This window comes from Canis lupus, chromosome 11 (assembly GCF_011100685.1).
Source record: "Canis lupus familiaris isolate Mischka breed German Shepherd chromosome 11, alternate assembly UU_Cfam_GSD_1.0, whole genome shotgun sequence".
Classification (NCBI taxonomy): domain Eukaryota; kingdom Metazoa; phylum Chordata; class Mammalia; order Carnivora; family Canidae; genus Canis; species Canis lupus.
The window spans coordinates 54950331-54970930 of record NC_049232.1 but is presented as its reverse complement, the minus strand read 5'-3'; the positions used below and the strand labels follow the sequence as shown (position 1 = coordinate 54970930).

Sequence of the window (20600 nt, the reverse complement as noted above, 5' to 3'; positions counted from 1 at the left end):
AAATCAGATGGTGTTTGTCTTTCTCAGTCTTACTTCACTTAGCATTAGACACTCTAGGTCCATCCACATTATTGCAAATGGCAAAATCTCATCCTTTTTATGGCTGAGTAATATTCCTATGTGCGTGCGTGCGCGTGTGTGTGTGTAGCACATCTTCTTTATTCATTTATTGATGGGCACTTGGGATGCTCCCATTTCTTGCCTATTGTAAATAACACAGGTGCTTGTATCTTTTTAACTTAGTGTTTTCATTTTCTTTGGGTACATACCCAGCAGTGGAATTACTGGATCATCTAGTAATTCTATTTTTAATTATTTAGGACTCTCCATACTGTTTTCCACAGTGGCTGTACCAATTTACATTCCCACCAACAGTGCATGAAGGTTCTTTCTTCTCTACATCCTCGCCAACATTTGTTATTTCTTAAACAAACAAACAAACAAAAAGTAGAATCAGATCTATATTTCTAGAGAACAAACTGATGGTTGCCAGCAAGGGAGTGCAAAGTGGGTGAAAGGGTCTTCCAGCCTGCCAGTTATGGAATGAATAATGAACAGGTCACAGGACTAAAAGGCACAGCACAGGGAAGATAGTCAACGATATTATAATAGTGCTGTATGGCGATAGATGGTAGCTACATTTGCCTGGAGCAGAGCATAACATATAGAGATGTTGAATCACTAGGGCTGTATACCTGAACCTAATGTAACATTGTGCATCAACTATACCCAGAATAATTTTTTTTGTGTGGAGAGAGAGTGCATGCACAAGTGGGAGTGGGAGAGAGGGACAGAGAAAGGAGAAAGAGAACCCTTTAAAAAAAGAAAGATTTATTTATTTATTTGAGAGAGAGAGAGAGAGTGCAGCAGGGAGGAGCAGAGAGAGAAGAGAGAGAGAATCTTAAGTAGGTTCTACCCTACTAAAACAGAGCCAGACAGCCAGACATGGTGTTCAGTCTCACAACCCTGAGATCATGACCTGAGGTGAAATCAAGAGTCAGGTGTTTAACTGACTGAGCCACACAGGTGCCCCCCAAGTTTTTTAATAAAGAGAACTGACAACAACAATATAAATAAAAAATAAAAAGACTGACCATGTGTTACCAAGGACATAGAGAAACTGGAAGTCTCACATATCAATGATGGTTATCTAAAATGGAACAATCACTTTGGAAAACAGTTTGACGATTTCTTTTTAAAAATATGATCTGGAGCATTGGAGTGGTTCAGTGGTTTAGCGTCTGCCTTTGGCTCAGGTGGTGATCCTGGGGTCCTGGGATCGAGTCTCACATCAGGCTTCCCACAGGGAGCCTGCTTCTCCCTTTGCCTATGTCTCTGCCTCTCTCTCTGTGTGTCTCTCATGAATGAATAAAGAAACTTTTTAAAAACTTTTTTTAAAAATCTAAATATAAAAAAGTATGATCTACTACATGAAGTATATGATCTAGCCATTCCATTCAAAGGTAAAATGGAAACCAGGAAAAATGGAAGCACAGGTACACACAAAGATTTGTACACAAATATTCATAGCAGCTTTACTTACAATAGCTAAAAATGCAAATAAATTAAATGTCAATCAAGAGTTGAATGGGCAGGCACCTGGGTGGTCTGGCTGGTTACAAGGCCAACTTTGGGTTTCAGCTCAGGTCATGGTCTCAGGGTCATGGAATTGAGCCCCACTTTGGGCTCCAGCTCAGTGCAGAGTCTGCTTGAGATTCTCTCTCTCCTTCTCCTCCTGCCCCTCCCCCCACTCACTCACTTTCTCTCTCTCTCTCATCAATAAATAAATCTTAAAAAAAAAAAAAAAAAGAGGTGAATGGGCACAGGAACTCTGTTTTCTCCATATAGTAGAACACAACTTAGCAATAAAAAAGAATGAATTTCTGGCATGGTTAAATGCGTATGAATCTCAAAATAACTATGCCATGTGAAAGAAACTATACCCCAAAGGAAAGTACATTCTGTATAATTCCATTTAAATAATTTTTTTTTATTTATTTATGATAGGCACACAGTGAGAGAGAGAGGCAGAGACACAGGCAGAGGGAGAAGCAGGCTCCATGCACCGGGAGCCCGACGTGGGATTCGATCCCGGGTCTCCAGGATCGCGCCCTGGGCCAAAGGCAGGCGCTAAACCGCTGCGCCACCCAGGGATCCCCCATTTAAATAATTTTTAATAAAATATCAGAAATGAGGGCAGTAATGCAATAGGGGGAAGGAGAGATTACAAAAGAGGACAAGGAAACTTACGGGGTTCATTGTCTCAATTGTGGTCATGATTTCATGAATATAAACATTTGTCAAAACTTATCAAATCATATATGCCAAAGAGATATGTGATAGTATATCATTTCAGTTTTAATTTGCATTTCCCTAAAGACTAATGAGATCTTGGTAGACATTTGCTCAGACAGGCCTGGAGGCCCTGAGAGAGGTGGGACAGAGAGGTTCAGAGTCACTGTATTAGGGTGACTGAATCTGTATACTAGAGTGATCCTTCAGGGAGAATATGAGGCATGGGAGATGAAGAGGCTTCAGACCAATGGCCCCAGAAATAAGCATTGTTCTGTAGGGAGGAATCCCAGGGCTTGTTGATATGAAGAAGGCAGAAATGGCTAGGACTCAAGAGAGTTTTGGGCTAGGTAATGATGAATTTAATTTTGAGCCTTTGTTCTATGTCTAAAGGAGCTCTAAATCTCACTGGGAGAAAGCCCCACAAACAAGCTTTGAGACCTGGCAAGCTAGACATTTTCCTTGGGCAAGTAACAGCTAGGGAAGAACACTGACTCTCATAACATTTATCCTTTGATCTCAGGGAACCTGTGCCAGGCGGTCTCTGAGAGCAAGACCTGCCATGGCAAAATGCCCAGCAAGTATGAGGCAGCCTTTACCTTGGGCCCACTGCGGGATCTGCAAGGGCTGGTAGCCTTCTGAGAACAAGAACATGACCTTGTTGGCCGTGGCCCCAAAGGCGATGCCATAGGACCATCGGTTACTAAAGGTGCCCACGAAGTCCAGAGGTCTGTGAACAAGAGAAACAGCTTGTGAGGCCAGAGAGTGGCTCATTCCCACAGGTCATCTCCAAGATAGCAATCTCACCCTGAGGAGGGATTACTGGGTAGTGAATTATTCATTTCAACTGACATTTTCTGAGACCCTCAGCTCCAATTCTGGGGTAAGTGTGGATTCAGGGTACTGAAGCAGGAAGACAAAAATCTTTGCCCTTGAGAAGCTCAGGTCCTGGGGGAGGGGGACACAAGCAAGGACACCACTAGCCATGACAACAAACAAAATAGGATGAGTTTCACCTATGAGAGGCACAGGCAATAGGACTTAAGAGACCTAAACAAGGAGTATGTGCTTGGCAGGCTTGGGGGAGCATGCCCTGCACCCTGCCACTGTGAGGGTTCCAATACCCCTAGGAAGGTCTGGGTAGCATTAGCTGGGCTGGTTCCATGCAAGCCTACCTTTTCAGCCAAAGCTGATTGGACCAGGGGTGACCACCTGACTTTGGATGGGCCAATCAGATGCCTGGCCTTGCACTTTGGGTTTCTGACGCTGAGAACAGGAACCAGTCAGCTGTCAAAATTCTGTTCTGGAAAGTCATGCCAGGTTGGAATCAGAGTCAGGAGCAATGCATGGAGGCAGGGACCTGGGGGCAGGATCTGGATCTCACCTCCTGCCTCGCTTGTCTTGCTGTCTTCCCCTTCAAGGCTTAGCTCAATGAGCACCTCCTCTGGGAAGCCCCCCACCATCACCCAAACTACTCCCAGCAGGCCCAGCGGGTTGCTGCCTTGCCTGTGTCCCCTCAGCATGAACAGTGTGGCCATATTTCAGCACACCTCTCTTGCTATCTGTTGGTCTAGGAAACAAGAAGCTCCAACGGGTGGCACCTAGCACAGGCCATTGAAGAGAGTAAGTGCTCACTACATGTTCACAGACACGCATTTTGTTGATGTGAACCAAACTTAATCAGTACCTCAGAGATACATGAGACTGTTGCCATATCTTTAAAACAGATAACGACCCCCGCTCCACTCATGTCAGAGACACTGTGGGTGACAAATGAAGAAATACTTGACAAACTGTCATGTGCCATGCACATGTGAGGGGCTTTCAATGAGAACTACTCAGAAAAGCAGGGGTTTTGATGGGAAAGTGGCCAGGGAGCAAGCAAGTTGTGCCATTAGCAACTGAATTCAAAGTACTTCAACATCACCCATACAGAGCTCCTACCACTTAAAAAGTCCTGTACCAGGCCCTGCGTGTCCAATACCTGGGAGGGTATACCTCTGCGCCCCACCCAGTGTGGCTCAGACCCAGCAGTTTGGGAGCAGTTGAGCCCTCCATTGGGTGGTATCCAGAATGAGTCTGCTAGTCAGAGCTGGTACAGAGACTCCCTGAACACTGCAGGTGGATTTGTCGCCCTGAAGCCTTAGGTCACCATTAGCCTTGGTCTTGACACCCTGGCTTCCTCTCCCTTCTCCAGATCCCACGGCTGAGACCTTCGCATGTTTACAGGCTTGAGCCTGCTTAGCATATGATACTGGGGGAATCAGAGCAAATATCAACCAGACCTCGGTTAAAGCTCTTGTCACTTAGTTAGCTGTGTGGACTTGGGCAAGTCACTTAACCTCTCTGAGCCTGAGTTTGCTCATACACTACATGAGGATAAGAACCGCCAGCATGCTAGGTTGGCAAAAGGGTTCATCCATGGAATATAGGCAAAACAAATGGTTCACAGGCCACGGTCCCTGTGCAATAACTGTTACCTGCTTTATTATCATTATTATTTTGAATTATTAAGGGGTGATGCAGCAGAGATATAAGCAATTAGAGCTTAAGGAGAAACTGATAACAGGTGCAGAGACAGGATGGCTGAGCCAGCACAGCCTGGAAAGCAGCCTGGTCCAAGCAGATCTCCCTGTGAGTGACTCATGGCACCATCCCAGCATGAATGCTTGCTGCTGCAGGCGCCGACCAAGAACTCTTCCTCCTGCTTCCTGAGGCAGCCATAGTGCTGGGTGTGGGAAGGCCCTTCCCATAGTGAGCTGAGCCTCCTTGAGATGTTTTCATCACATCTGGGCAGCCCTGGGTGCTGAGACTGCATGAGCTTGGACACCGATTCCGAACTCCCAGAGCTGGGCTGGGGTGAGGCAGGGAGGGGAAGAAGTAGGGGGAGGAGGCAAGGCCCCTTGCCTTGCCTGGAGAGGCAGCGGGGGGTAACCCTGGCCTTATAACAGGTGTTGACCCCAAACACAGGACACCCCAAGCTGTAGTGATCAGCCCGAGCTCCACTCACATGATGATTTCAAAGCGCTTTCCCAGGAGGCGGGAAGTTTCATCTCTCTGCTTACGGTGATCTCGTTTTTGGAGAAAGGACAAGACCAAAATGATGAAGAGCTAGGGGAAGAGAAGATGGGAGTGTCAGTGGGAACATTCATCCTCAGTGCAGCCCTGGGGCCCTTCCCTGAAAGAGAAAGTGAGGGTCAGGAGAGGACGTAGAGTGTCTGACTCCTCAGACCCCCCCAACCCCAAGTCAAGGAGCTGGCTGCACATACTCCTGAGTTTTCAGAATATTTTTTTTAAGATTTTATTTATCTATTTATGATAGACATAGAGAGAGAGAGAGAGAGAGAGAGAGAGAGGCAGAGACACAGGCAGAAGGCAAAGCAAGCTCCATGCCGGAAGCCTGATGTGGGACTCAATCCTGGGACTCCAGGATCGTGCCCTGGGCCAAAGGCAGGCGCTAAATCCCTGAGCCACCTAGGGGTCCCCTTCAGAATGTTTTGTATTGAGTTTTCCTCTGTGTTGCCCTGAACAGGTTCAGGTCTCGTCTTCCCCACATATTGACTGGAAGAGAGACCTAACTTCTCTGAACTTCCATTTCCTTATCTGTAAAAAGGGGTTAATGCCTGTCAGGTTGCAAATCCTTCTTTGCTTTTTTTTTTTTTTTTCTCCTCCTGTGGATTCAATCATATTCTTATATTCTTACATCCTTGATGCCCCTTTATCAGAAACTTCTTGAGGATTGTCTACACTTGCTGTCTTCATTTCCTCACTTGTTACTTGCTCTTCAGCCCCTAACCTGGCTTCACACCCATCCATGGAAACAGCTCTGGTCAAAGCCAAAAATTATCATCAATCCAATGGAAACCTGAAGCTCAAATCTGGCTTGATCACTCAGCCGAGTTTCACCAGGTTGACCACTTCCTCCTCTTAGAAACACCCTCTTCTCTAGGCTTCCAACAGCCATGAATTTCTGGGTGCTGTCCATTACCTCTCAACCTCCTCTGCTGGATTATTCTTTATTCAACCACGAAAGTCGGGAGTTCTTCATAGTTTAGTCCAAAGACCACTCCTTCTATTATTGCGTCCTCTCATACATGTCCATGCTTTCAATGGCCACCAAAGCACAGAAGACTCACAAGGCCACCAAAGCACAGAAGACTCTTCAGCCTAGACCTTGTACATGAGCTCCATAACTGTTTATCTAACTACAGGGTTGGCATTTCTTTTTGACATATTGAGAGTTTCTTAAATTCAGTATGTCTTAAATGGAACTCATAATTTGCATCCCTGCCCTGTACCTTCAACCACCCAAATGCTGATCTCTTCTGGTTCCCCTTAACTAGTGAACGGCAGGTACCACCATCCTTCTGGCTGCACAAGTTAGAAACCCACGTCATCCTCAACCCTTCCTCTCCCTAACTTCTTTATCCCATACACTACCCAGTCCTACTGTTTCACCTCCCAGATGTCTTGAGCTCACCACCACCATCAAGGATGAGCTAAAATGTGACCCACAATGTAACCAGAATGATCATTTTAAAAGGGAAATCTGATCACACCAGCTGCATGCTAGAAACACTCCAGTTACTTCCCACTGCACTAAAAATGCAGGTACCACTCACACTCTCCATTCCCCTCCTCCACAGGGCCTTTGCACGTGCTCCCCCCTCTGCTTGAAAGGCTCTTCACCACATCTCCCTTCAGATCTCAGCTGTCATTGCTTCCTTAGAAGAGTCTTTTGTCTTTTTTGACTCCCTTAAAAACCAGTGTCCTTTACTCTTCAGCCTTTAAAAGCCTTCTTCTACCTGCCTTTTTGGTGCATAATACAAAAGAGCTAGTCAAGAAAATTCAGCTGATGTCTCTCTGCTGATCTTTCAGGCCACTTTGGGAGTCTGTATATGGGGGTGACCCAATTCCCCCCACCCTCTGCTCCACACTCTCCCCTGCCTTTACTTACTGATGGGATGAGAGAATAATGGAGGAAGAGCTCCAAGTCCACTGAGCCAACACAGGTGCCATTTAGCTGCCTGATTCTGAAAAACAGCCAAAAACACATTCTCATCATCAGTCACTGCTGCAATCACTGACCCATCAGCCTTGAGCATCACTGTCAGGAGTGCAGCTTGTACCCTACTAAGATCATCTAATCTTTCTTAACTTTGCTTCCTCAGGGCTGATACTGCCTACCTGGGATGTGTCTTCCCTAGGTGAATTCATCTTCATTCATATTTCTTTCTCCAACTTGATTATCAATCCAACTTTCCTGCTAACTGGATCTAACTCCTCTCTTTTAAAAAAATTATTTTTAAAGTAATCTCTACACTTAACATGGGGCTCAAACTCAGGACCCCAAGACCAAGAGATCCATCAACTGAGCTAATCAGGCATCCCTAACTCCTTCCTTTCTTGATGACATAGTTGGGGATAGATTCAGGCTCTGTGAGGCCCAAAGCTTCTATAATTTGGACATTTTTTTTTTCAAATAGAACTATAAAGTAATCTTAAAAGTAATCTTACCTTTTTATATTTTCAGGAAAACATACCACCATGAAACACTTAACAAAGGTGCCCATCTCTCCCCCCAAGCCTGGGAAGGGCCCTCCCTAAGCAGTGAGGCTTGAGCTTCACGAACTTCACAGGAAAGCCACGGTCATTCAGACCACAGGCTGCGGACTGTGTCCTCTCCAGGCTTCCTTCTGCAGGACTGGGATGCTGGGGGGCCTCGTGTCTAAAACATAAGACAGCAGTTCCAAACTTCTCTTGACAGGGACCCTCTCCTTTCTGGGCTCCTTCATACTTTGTTCTTGATGCTCAGATGCCACCACACCCCCTCTGCACGCTCACCAGTGCCCATAGATCCATGCTGACTCTAACCCCCATCCCTAAACCATCTGTCTGGCCGTCTCCAGGCTTCCTTCCCCAGCCAGCTCCGGCCTTTCCCTCGGAGGGAAAAGAGTGCTCCTTGGGGAAACCCATGAGCAGGGCACATTCCCCTCTAGTTTTTAAAAATCCTGATATTCCCCAGTTATATCTAACCATGAGTCTGAAAGATCTAGAAATGGTGGGGAAGGTGTGGGAACCCTGGGTCATCAGAAATGCGATAGAACTATACGGTCCCACTTCTGCCTTTAGGAAGGTACACAGAGCACATATATTAGCCTCCCCATCCCGCACAAAACCCTTAAAATGATAAAGATGTGGTTTTTCATTTTTAATTTTTTAAAAGATTTATCTATTTTGAGAGAGAGAGAGTACAAGCAGGGGGAGGGCAGAGGGAGAGGGAGAAGCAGACTCGCTACTGAGTAGGGAGCCTGACATGGGGCTTGATCCCAGGACCCCGGTATCACATGCTGAGCTGAAATCAAGAGTCTGCTGCTCAACCGACTGAGCCAGCCAGGCATCCCAAGATGTTTTTTTGTTTTGTTTTGTTTTGTTTTGTTTTTGTTTTTGTTTTTGTTTTTTTGAAAAGAAAGAAAGAAAACAGAGATATTAGAAGGCAAGAAGGGAATCTATTAGGGACAGAACCTATGAGAAGACCCTGAATTGGGATCCCTGGGTGGCGCAGCGGTTTAGTGCCTGCCTTTGGCCCAGGGCGTGATCCTGAAGATTCGGGATCGAATCCCACGTCGGGCTCCCAGTGCATGGAGCCTGCTTCTCCCTCTGCCTGTGTCTCTGCCTCTCTCTCTCACTGTGTGCCTATCATAAGTAAATAAAAATTAAAAAAAAAAAAAGGAAGGTCTATAAAAAAAAAAAAAAAAGACCCTGAATTATGGAGGGCATTTAGGATTACAGCAAAGAGAAAAGGCATGAGCCAATAAGGCTACAGTGTGGGGCCCCACACAAAGGGCTCTACATCCACAGTGCCAGAGGGGAAGCAGGACAGGGTTGCCAACAGCCCATCCAATGATGAACTGGGGTCTCACAGAGACACAACTGTCCTCCCCACTGTCTGCTGACCACCCAGGGGCAATAGAGGTTGTCACCAGTAGTATAGATGGGTCACAGAGAGAGAGACAGGTAGTGCTCTGGATCACGGGTTGTCCTGTGATAGACCAGGAGCTTCAGCTTCCAGATGGCCAGTCCCTGGAGCACTCCCCCAATGGTGCCTCCCCCTCCAACCTGCTGCCCTGACAACAGCCTTAGGACTAGCCACCTTTCACGAAGCAGGTAACTCACCTTCACCCCCCTAGTGGCCACTCAGTCACAAAGATAAGCACACAATCAAGAGTCATCAAACATCTGAGGAAAGATTACACCACAAAAGGGAGGCAAAAGTTCAAGAAGGAGAAACTTACTCTTGAGGAGACATGAGTTAATACAGAACCTCTCTGAGATCATTATTACAGAAAATCCTCTACAAGAAGCATAAATCTTGGAGGAAGCAGAGGAGTTCAAAGAGTTACAGCAGGAAAAGGACTTAGCAAAACTTACTGTTAACCCTGAGCACAGGATTTTAAGTAAATATATATTTAAATAAATACAGATAGATAGATAGATAGATAGATGATAGATAGATAGATAGATAGATAGATAGATAGATAGATAGATAACATTCTTAGAAATACAAGGCCTCAAAAGACCCTCTGGGGAAAAAAGTGACAGAAATTCTCAAGAAATAAGAGGATTTAGGAAGAAGGAGAAGGGTTTAAAAGCAACAGCCAACAGAAAAATGAGTAAAATATATTGTTAAATATCAGGGTGCCTAGGTGGCTCAGACCCTTGATTTCAGCTCAGGTCATGATCTCAGGGCTGTGGGATCCAGCCCCACATCTGGCTCTGTGCTTAGCAGGGAGTCTGCTGGGGATTCTCTCCCTCTCGCTCTGCCCCTACCCCTGCTCATTCTCTAAACAAACAAACAAACAAACAAACAAACAAACAAACATCTTGGTAAGTAGTTACTGTGACAAAAAACGTGTGAAATGCCAATTTGGAGGTAAAACACTGGGCCATATCCCGCAGCGGGGGGGAGGGGCCCAAATATGCAATAAGTTCTTAAAATTATAACTAGTAGTAAAAGTAGAAGATAAAATGCTATCTTATCTATTAAATTGGGAATTATTTTTTAATAATAAATTTATTTTTTATTGGTGTTCAATTTGCCAACATACAGAATAACACCCAGTGCTCATCCCATCAAGTGTCCCCCGCAGTGCCCGCCACCCAGTCACCCCCATCCCCCACCCTCCTCCCGTTCCACCACCCCTAGTTCGTTTCCCAGAGTTAGGAGTCTCTCATGTTCTGTCTCCCTTTCTGATATTTCCCACCCATTTCTTCTCCCTTCTAAATTGGGAATTATTTAAAATACTACCCAGTATTAACTGAAGGTTAAGACAAGTTACTATCCATTTGCTGGTAGTAAGAGTGTAAACAGATATAACCATTCTGTGGATTAATTTTACAATATATACACCAGGAATCTTCAAAACACAATTCCACTTCTAAGAATTCTACTTTTGAGAAATAGAAGCTAAGGAAGTACTCAGAAAGCCACCTAAAGATATGCTCAGATTCTCTCTCTCTCTATCCCTCACTCTGCCAATCTCTAAGTATATAACACTTGAAATGTAATATATGCTCATTGTAAAACACTGAAAATATTTACAAATGTATAAAGTAGTAAATAAAAAGTCCTTCTCCTTTATAACCTTTATAGTTCTAAGCAAAAATGGGATCTGACTACACTTGATTTCTTCATTTAATCAAGGAAAGAAAACGCATTTACTAAAGAAAGGAAATTTCTTGTGTCAGTATATACAGATGCATCAGACTCTTCTGGATGGGTGACTGCCACACAGATTCACCAGCAGGCCCGTGTCCTGCTTGGAGGGGCTGAGCCGAGAGCTGGTCTGGAAACAGGTGAGCTCATGTAGCCCCGGGGCTACATTTCCTCCCAGCAGCCACCACCGTGAACATTTGAAGCCTACCACAGGCAACCCAAGTTCGAAAACCACTGAGACCCCTTCCTGGTCTCTGCTACTCATACTGCTTCCTGGTGGGTCCAGGGCTGGTGGGCAGGTGGCTAAAGGGTGAACACCTATAGGACAGCAGCAAAGCAACACCCCCAAATGTAGAAGATCCTCTTTCCACGGATGATGCCTTGGGAATGTGTTTCTGATATACTGTTAAGTGAAAGAAAATTCCTTCTTGATCCCAAGTTGTGAAGAGTGGGCATCTCTAGGTAGTGGGATTTCAGGTCATGCTACTGTCTTCTTATGATTTTTTTTCTGAACTGCAGTACACAGAGATATGCTGCTTGACAGCTGTGTCCTTCTAGCCGGATGAGTGCTAAGAACAGTGTCTAGCACATAATAGAGGCAATAAACATGTGCTCTGTAATCTGGGGAAAAAATGAATGGTTGTCCTTAAGCCATAAAACACCATTCTGAAGTGAAGATGTGTGTGAAATCAGCATAAAGTGAAAATATGCAAGGTTTGTGGTGGTATAAATTACAAATCTTTAATTAAAAAAATCTTTTTTTAAAAGGTTTTATTTATTTATTCATGAGAGACACAAAGAGAGAGGCAGAGACACAGACAGAGGGAGAAGCAGGCTCCATGCAGGGAGCCCGATGCGGGACTTGATCCCTGGACCCCGGGATCAGGACCTGAGCCAAAGGCAGATGCTCAACCGGTGAGCCATCCAGGCGTCCCTAATTTTTAAAAATTCTTAATAAAATGCTGTGAGGGCCAATCTGAGGCGTGCTATGTACTGCTCCCTTTGGCCCTAACATTATCACTCTATAGAAATAAGTTAAACATAGGACAACAGCCCTCCTTGACAGATGGGTGTCACTTAACTGTGTGTCGGCTATGGCCGAGGCATTCTGCAATTTTAGATTACCTAATCTTTGCAGGAATCTCATGTTATCTCCTAAAATTAAGAAGTGAAGCCAGGAGAGGCTTCATAGCCTGCCCAGAAGAAGGTGAGGCTGCCCATCACCACCCTCCCAGTCCCAGCTGCCAACTCACAGGGCTCCCTGGAGCTGCTATAGTGGCCTGGCCTCCCAGCCTGTGGCCGACCCATCTCCCACTCCCAGGGCAGCCTGGCACCTGGCACAGAGAGGCCCAGGAATGCCTGCTACATTTAAGAAACAAAACAGAGGATCAGGATCACAGGGAAAGGGAGGGAAAAAGAAAACAAGAAGAAATCAGAGAGGGAGATAAACCATAAGAGACTCATCTTAGGAAACAAACTGAGGGTTGCTGGAGGGGGGAGGAGTGGGGAGAGGGGGTAACTGGGTGATGGACATTAAGGAGGGCATGTGATGTAATGAGCACTGGGTGCTATATACACCTGATGAATCACTGACCTCTACCTCTGAAGCCAAGAATACATTATATGTTAATTAACTGAATTCAAGTTTAAAAATAAATAAATATGAAGGAGGAAAAAAAAAAAAGGAATTGGCACCGGGGAATGTTGAGTCTTTTGATTTGGGTGAGGTCAGCTCCCTCTGAGTTGCTTGAGCAGAAGAGTGCCTTCTGCTTCAACTCCCAACTATCAAGTTTTAAGTAAGTAAATACTTTAGATCAAAAAAAAATTTTTTTCCAAGGGAACTTCCCTCAAGAATCTGAGGCCCAGAGAGGGCCAGCGAACAGAAGAAGTCAGGATGCCCAGGACTATTTCAGGCATAGCCCAGTGAGTTCAGGCACTGGCCTCCTCATGGGCAGCAGCAGCAGGACTGCTCAGTGTGGAGAAGGATTAGGGAAGGAGGAAGAGGTCTCTGTCTGTCCGTGTGTGTGTGTACGTGTGTGTCTACATGGGTGCAGGTGCCTGCCTGTCCATGTGATACCTCCAGGAGGGCAGTAGTCTGTGTGTTGGGGTGTGTGATGTGCCAGCCCAGACCCACCTCTGTGAATCCCATCAACCCCCTCATGCACAGCCTCCCTGAGGGTTCAGGGCAGATGTAATGGTGTGCTCAGGCTGGCTTGTACCAGCTTGGGACTGTCCCATCATCAGGAATCTTGCCAGCCAGTTGTTCAAGACCAGCACTGTTAAAAATTAAATTATATAAATTTATAATTAAATAAGCCATATTAAAAAGAAAGGTAGGAAATACTCAAAACCCATCACTTTGTAATTATTTTTCCATCATCTATGCTTTTGAGGTTATTTACATCTATTGTATCCATATGATGGAAACTATGTTATAGGGTGCCACTGAGCATCTCTTCCCATATTCACTTTCAGGGACATCAAGCTGGGAATATTTACATCATGTTGGGAATATTTACATGGTGGAAACAGGGAAACACTACAAATCAGGGCTTGCTTTATTGTTTTGTAGATTGACTATGAAGTGGCAGAGAAAATGTTAATAATGCAGATTACATTTAAGCATGTTTGTAGCCATGGCACTGTAAATCGCAAAAAAAAAAAAAAAGAAAAGAAAAATTTTGAGGAAATACTCTTCCAGAATTTTTTTTCTCTTCCAGAATTTAAAAACTCCTATCCTATTCATCTAAGAAATAGTTTCCATTAATTGATAAACAAGTGAATTTCTGACCCATCCCTTGTCTTCATTGTTTCATATGGGTCTTACTCATTAATGTAAATAAAATGATCAAATAACATTCATGTCGAAACTATGCTCATTCATCAATTGCAGGTTAGCTACAGATAAGAGTTCAGCAAAAAATCAATGAAAGCATTCCACGAGAATTAATTGGTTGTATGGAACCTGTACTAAAGAGTGTTGTATATTTCATTATTTGTAAGTTGTGTGATACATCTGTTCTATTAGTACCATGTATGTTAAACATATATATTTTTTTCCAGAGAGCCAGTTTTTACACATTCCCTGGCACACCACTGGGCAGATGTGGCCCTGGCCCTGGGCCTGGGCGAAAAAAATGAGGATGTCGGAGTTTGGAAACTGATGTTGATATAAAATATGCTTTGGGAGAAAGATAAGTTTAGAGGAAAAAAACACAGGAGGGAGCCAGTGCCCTGACCTACTCTCTTCTCCCATGCTCTGCAAAATGAGAGAACTGGACCAGTGTAGTATTTTTAAGTTTTTTTGACTACGAGTCATAGTTGTGGTCAAGTACACAATAGCTGTGACCCAGTTCACTTGTGTATGTGTGCGAGCACACGTAAAACAAATTTTCCCAACACAGAACTCTTCATATGCACAGTATCCTCTAGTATTTTTAATTTGATTCAATTCTATTCATTTTGCTCTGGTCCATTCCATTTTGTAAAATGCCGGTCATAACCACTAAATTAATTGTACAGTCCACTAACGGTTCTCAATCAGCAGCTTGTTAAAAACCTGACTATGAGGTCATTGCCAGGGCAGGGGCCCCCATCCCTGAAGGCCTCTGACTCACGGTACCTGCTGCAAGCATTTGTCCTTACACTGAGGGTTCCCAAATACCAGGCCTTGCTCTGATGTGTAACAGCAGGTGAGATCATCTGGAAACTTTAGATGAGGCCCTTATCAGCCTGCCCTTGGGGGCATTGCACCAGCCTCCTGGCCCTGGCTCACCTCCCTGGTGCCAGAGTCCATCCTTCTGCCCTCCCCTGGGAAGGTCTCTCCGCAGCTCCTTAGCCATGTGGCTCTCTGGTACTCATCACCTGTACTTCCTGTTGCCGGTGACTTCTTCAGGCCTAAGCTCTCACTCTCAGCCTGGGCTTTTCCAAAGCAAGAAAAGTTTCACTCAACTTCAAACTCCAACCATCTCCCATCCCAGCTCTACCCCCAGCTTTTAACTTGGGACAGATACATAACAAACCCAGTACGTGCTAAATGAATGAATGAATAAAGATGGAAGGAAGGAAGGTGGAGGGAGGGAGAATGAGAAACACAGCACTAAAGTGGTGGGCTTGTGTGTGGCACAGCTATGCCCTGTCCACCTGAGGGAAAACGCTCTCATCCACCCATCATGGAGTCACAGACCTCCGCCCAGTCACCAGAAGTTTCTGGAATCCAACCCCTTTGGATGCATGAATGCCTTCTAGGACCCTCCCCAGAACCCATACCGACACCCAGGCAGCCATGGTGTCTCATTTGGGCACTTCCCCACAAAGCCAACCCTTCCATTTCACTGAGTCATTGGAGCCGGACAGACCTGAGAGGGAGCCCAGTTCCATGTCTCAGCAGCTGTGTGACGGTGGCCAACCATGCCTTCCTGGGCCATACTCTCTTCATCCTGAAAGTGGATCTGATGCTTCCCCTCTGGGCTGCCTGACAATTAGACACAGTGAGAGTCAAGTGCCCATCTCAAGTTCAGTGAGAACTGATGTTCTCCCTTTCCTGCTTTGGCACAGCTCTGACCAAAGAAAAGAGATTTGCCTTCAGTTGGGCTGAAAAGGTACTCCTGCTGGCCAACCCTGTCTGCTCCTCTGTCCTTGGAGTGTCTATGGTCAGCCCTTCTCAATCCACTGCACGGCACAGTCTGGCATCCCCGGTCTCTTACTAGGCATGAGGGTATCGGGGACTCCCCTGCTGTTGGCCCCCTGACCATGCAATGGACTGAAGTCCTTCACCTGGTTAACCAGTAGCCACAGTGTCTGCTACGCTTGGCCCTGTGACCGCCTCTCACTTCCATGCTACTGGCAGGGTGGCCAAAGCACAGCATCTTTACCCAGAAAAGCCCCACTGCCCCTTAGAGCCACCAGCTTCTGAGACCCTCACATAAAGAGGCCTGGCCTGGCATGACTGCTTCAAGGTCACCTAGCTGTGCCGCAGGTGCCACAGCTCCTTTAGCCCAGAGACCACACTTCTGTTGGTCACTTGTGAACTAAGCAGGTTGAACTGCTTGGGGCACAGCCCACCACCACAGAAGCCAGCCCACTGCTTGCCAAGTGTCTTTTCCTGGGTCTGCATCCCCCTGGATGGGGAGCTCCCTGGGGTCTGAGACCCTTCACATTTATCTCTAGGTGCCTGGCTCCTGGGTGCACCAGTAGGTGCTCACAAAAGTTCCCTAAGTGGTTGGAGGGATGGCTACCATTTTCTCAGGGCCCACTGGGCACCAAGCCACGCTTTAAGGGCTGTACAATATTAGCTAACTTCATCCTCATGACAGCCCTGTGACAGAGGCACTACGATCACCCCACTTCACAGATGGGGAAATGCAGAGGCACTGAAAGGTCAGGAAGTTCATCCAAGCCTACTCAGCTAGTAAGTGGAGGAGCCAGCAGGACTCGAACCCTGGCAATGTGGACCATCACATAAGAACCTTCTGTTACATTCTAGGACTCTTCGATGTCGTATTCCAGTTCCATGGTCAGGGCAATCTGAACTCTCTCAAAGACCAGAGTTGCACGGGGGCCTGTGAAGGACTGACTTTGTGTGCCAGGTCATTTGTGCACAGATTTAAGAGTTCCATGGGGGGAAGCAAACTTCCTTTCAAGTCTGAGATCCACGATGAAATGATAAGCTGTCTGGAGGAGTGGGGAGCAGGAGGGGGTCCCCAGAAAACCAGTCTGGCTGTGGGATTGGTGATGGGAAGACATGCGTTCAATACACTATTCCCATATCAGAAAGGGAGACAGAACATGAGAGACTCCTAACTCTGGGAGATGAACTAGGGGTGGTGGAAGGGGAGGTGGGGGGGGGCAACTGGGTGATGGGCATTGGGGGGGGCACTTGATGGGATGAGCATTGGGTGGTATATGTTGGCAAATTGAACACCAATAAAAAATAAATTTACAAAAAAAATACACTATTCCCTCCTCTGTTATAAATATGTATACTTCCAATTTTAAAACTTTAAATTGTTTAAATAAAATAAAATTAAGTCCATGACTATCATAAAACCCACACGGGTGGCCGCCTGGCGGACGATCTCTTGTTTTCTTCCCTGCCCCACTACCCCACTTCAGGCCTGCCTCTGACAGCCTTTCCAGAAAAGTCATATGTGTCTTCTGTTTGTTTCTCTCTTACTGTCTGCCTGCTGGTTTGTCTCTGTCACTTTCTGTGACTCTGAGAACCAGGGGAAAGCTATGTAATGAAAGATATACACACACTCTGTTTTTATTCCACTTTTTTCCCGGGGCGTCTGTCTTCTCTGTGTCCAAATCCATTTCCTTCTCTTTTGCCTTGACTACTGTCATTCATTTTGCCCTTGCTGTACAGCTGGAAATGGTCGGTTCTGGGTCAGTAACCTCCTTAAGAGGGCATGTATAGGCTTATTTTTTATGTTCTTGTGGGACCTCAGATCTGTCTGGAGGGAAGAGTCTGGGATTTGGAATCAAGCACCTTGCAACCTGGGGTGACTCATTTCTCCTCCCTGCACCCTGGGCTGCCTGGCTGCGGAATGGGTAGAGTGCCAGCACTTCCCTAGATCATTAAAGAATGGATATGGATGGTGCATTGTTAACTGAGGCCCACATCCCCCTTCCCTATAGCTGCCTCCCTCAATGCCTCAGGTGGATTCCAAGCAGCAGCCTGGCCCCCAGAGGACCCCGGGGCGCTCTCCTTGGGTGGCACCAGCAGCAGCATCGAGAGACACAGAAGCCACTGTACCAAAATCCTGACTGGGTGCCCCGGCTCCACCAGTGTCTCGGGGAGACCAGATCAGCTCGACCAGGTTGGGAACAGAGCTCTTCACTGGAACATAGGAACCATGGGATCTTCCCCTGTGTCAGCTAGGGGGTACCTTGGGAAGGAACAGGGCTCTTCAGTTCCCAAAGCATTCTCACTCCCAAGGTCTGGCTGGACCCTTAGAGAAGGAGCTTCAGAGAGAGGCTGTCACTTGTCCACAGGAGTGGAGGGGGGACTCCAACACAGGTACTGACTTTAAGCTCTGAGGATCAGAGTTGAGGTATTAATGGGCCTTTCATGCCTTTATTCCATTTTCTCCCAGGGCCTCTTATTTTCCCCACCATGTGCCAGGTCTTTATTCTCTGTGAGCAGAGCCAGACAACCAGCCTGGGTCCAGGGAGACAACCATGATAAAGAGGAGGTCCTGGGAGGGGCACATGGAGGCCATGAGGGCATGAGGCTGACCTCAAAAGAATGTCAGGGGCCCAGAGGGCACAACAGCCCCATGAGGTACATCACATTCTCTGAGGGCAGCTCAGACTTCTATTCTGAGTCCAGACCATATAGCCAATTGCCTGCCTTCTCGTTATCTCGGTTTGGATGTCCCAAGCACTCCAGTCCAACCTGTCCCAACTGAACACTCCTGCCAACCTGCTCCTCCTCAGGGATCCTCAGGTCAGGAGTAGCATCACCGCCCGTCCATTAGGCCAAGCCAGAGGCCCAGAGGCATGCTCTCTAATCCACCCCTAGATCAAGCCCGGTCAGGAGGACTCTCCAATCCTTGCTGAATCCAGACACGCCTCCATCCCCCCAGTCACCACCACAGTCTAGGCTACCCTCATCCTCACCTGGACTTCAGGATAGAATTCCCACCATGTCCTACACATCCTGCGCTGCCCCCCTCATCTGTCCTCTACCCTGTGACCAGAGGGACCTCCCGAAGTCCACATCCAACCACACCCCCTTGCTTCCTCTTACTGCTTCCTCTTAATGCTTCCCTCTGAGCCCAAGGAGCCCAGCTGGAGAGAGGGGAGAGAGAGACCAGCCAGCGCCCTCAGGCTCCCTAGTTCACATCCCCCAGCACTCAGCTGACTCCCCTCTCTGTCCACTTGTCCTTCAGGACACCCTCTGGTCTGTTCCCTGTCCCACATCCTTCTCCACCCACTGGAGGCTTCCTCCCTCTTTCCCCATACCTAGGGCTCCAGGTACAGGTATGCCCTTCTTTTCAAAAACTCACATTAGGCCATCTTGCTTTTATAAAAGCCCTACATTAGTACTTGTTTTCACTAACCAAAAGAAACCCAAAGGGGGTTTTCCCCTTTATGAAAAAAGGCCAAAAGCAAAAAAACAGTGTTCAGCGTTTGTTTTATAGCAAGTTGTTATAGAAGCAGCAGGGACCCCAGTTATCGAGATGCGCCCCCAGCCCCCCGCCTGCTCCTTCCCCAGGAAACACATTCAGCATCTCCATCAAGCTGCCAGAGCTTGGAACTGTGTCTGTGAGCACTGGTGCTTTATCTTGATTTATTTTGTGCATCTGTTAGCCAGATGTGTCCTAAGATAACAGAAAAGCCTAAGAGAGGTTAGTTCTGGGGTCTGGGAACACTCAAAAATTTTTCTACATAACGGCTTTACAGCACTCTGGCTTATGAAAAGTTTAGTAACAGACAGCCTGCTTCCCCAAGGGACTCCCATCATGTCTGTCTGTCCATGACTCCTCTTCTGTCACTCACCCTTCACGGCATCCCTCAACAACCTAACCAGACACACTATGACACCAGAAAGTGACAGTTCTACTTTCTGTCATAGTTTGGGCTACTCTTTTCAGGTCTTAGATTATTTAAGATGAAAGATTTAAGTTCCAATGTTTGAATGAGAGTTCTTAATCACTGGCATTTGGACAGGACTTTATAGATCTCAAAGTCATTTCACATCCTCTTCTCATATGATCTTTTTTTTTAATCATACGATCTTTACAAAGTTGGGGTTCAGCTGGACCAGAGTTATTACACCTGATTTATAAATGAGGAAACTGAGGCATTTGGATTTTCCGGAAACTACAGAGCCAGGATTCCAACTCAGGTCCTCCAACACCATCCCTGGGCTCTTCCCATTTGACTCAGGCTCCAAACTGAAGGTAAATAGAAATCTGTTCACTGGGATCCCTGGGTGGCACAGCGGTTTGGCGCCTGCCTTTGGCCCAGGGCGCGATCCTGGAGACCCGGGATCGAATCCCACGTCGGGCTCCCGGTGCATGGAGCCTGCTTCTCCCTCTGCCTATGTCTCTGCCTCTCTCTCTCTCTCTGTGACTATCATAAATAAATAAAAATTAAAAAAAAAAAAAAGAAATCTGTTCACTGACCCAGGAACCCATCCATGGTTTCTGTCTACATGCCAGCCTACCGACAAATCAGCTAAATCTATGCCTTTCTCCCAGTTTCCGTGAACCACCAACATCAAAGAAGACAGCTGACAAGAACAAGTGGTTGTCCAGCACGACTTGTCTTGAATCCGACTCTGATAACTCACCTTGAGTTTGTAGAAAGCATCTCGGTGGGAAAGCAGTTGCCTGCAACCCCAGTGAGCAATCTGGTTCTCTGGATTGTGCTGTGAGCTTCTCTGGCCTCTTGGTTATCAACTGCTTCTGATATTCTGGTGTTGTGCCCAGTTGCCTTCACAGCACCCAAAAACCCTAGAGAAAAGGCAAACATCCAGTCAAATATTTACCAAAGAAATGAAAGCAGGCAGGTGGCTTTCTTCCTTGTTTTGGAAGACAAACGGCTATTTTTCTGCTCTTCCTCCCCTTCTCCTGCTTTCTCA

General features: G+C 46.4%; 1 protein-coding gene across 1 annotated transcript in view; it reads right to left on the bottom strand.

Moving 5' to 3' along the window:
* The window catches only part of LOC102151424 (stimulated by retinoic acid gene 6 protein-like), a 49109-nt gene extending 28509 nt beyond the window's left edge, over positions 1 to 20600 (bottom strand). The window contains exons 1-4 of the mRNA XM_038552888.1: positions 20310 to 20600; positions 7250 to 7325; positions 5303 to 5403; positions 2892 to 3022 (exon numbers count right to left, since the gene is read on the bottom strand). Of these exons, the coding sequence (XP_038408816.1) occupies positions 2892 to 3022; positions 5303 to 5403; positions 7250 to 7325; positions 20310 to 20491 (490 nt within the window). The 5' untranslated portion in view covers positions 20492 to 20600. The remainder of the gene's footprint in view (positions 1 to 2891; positions 3023 to 5302; positions 5404 to 7249; positions 7326 to 20309) is intronic.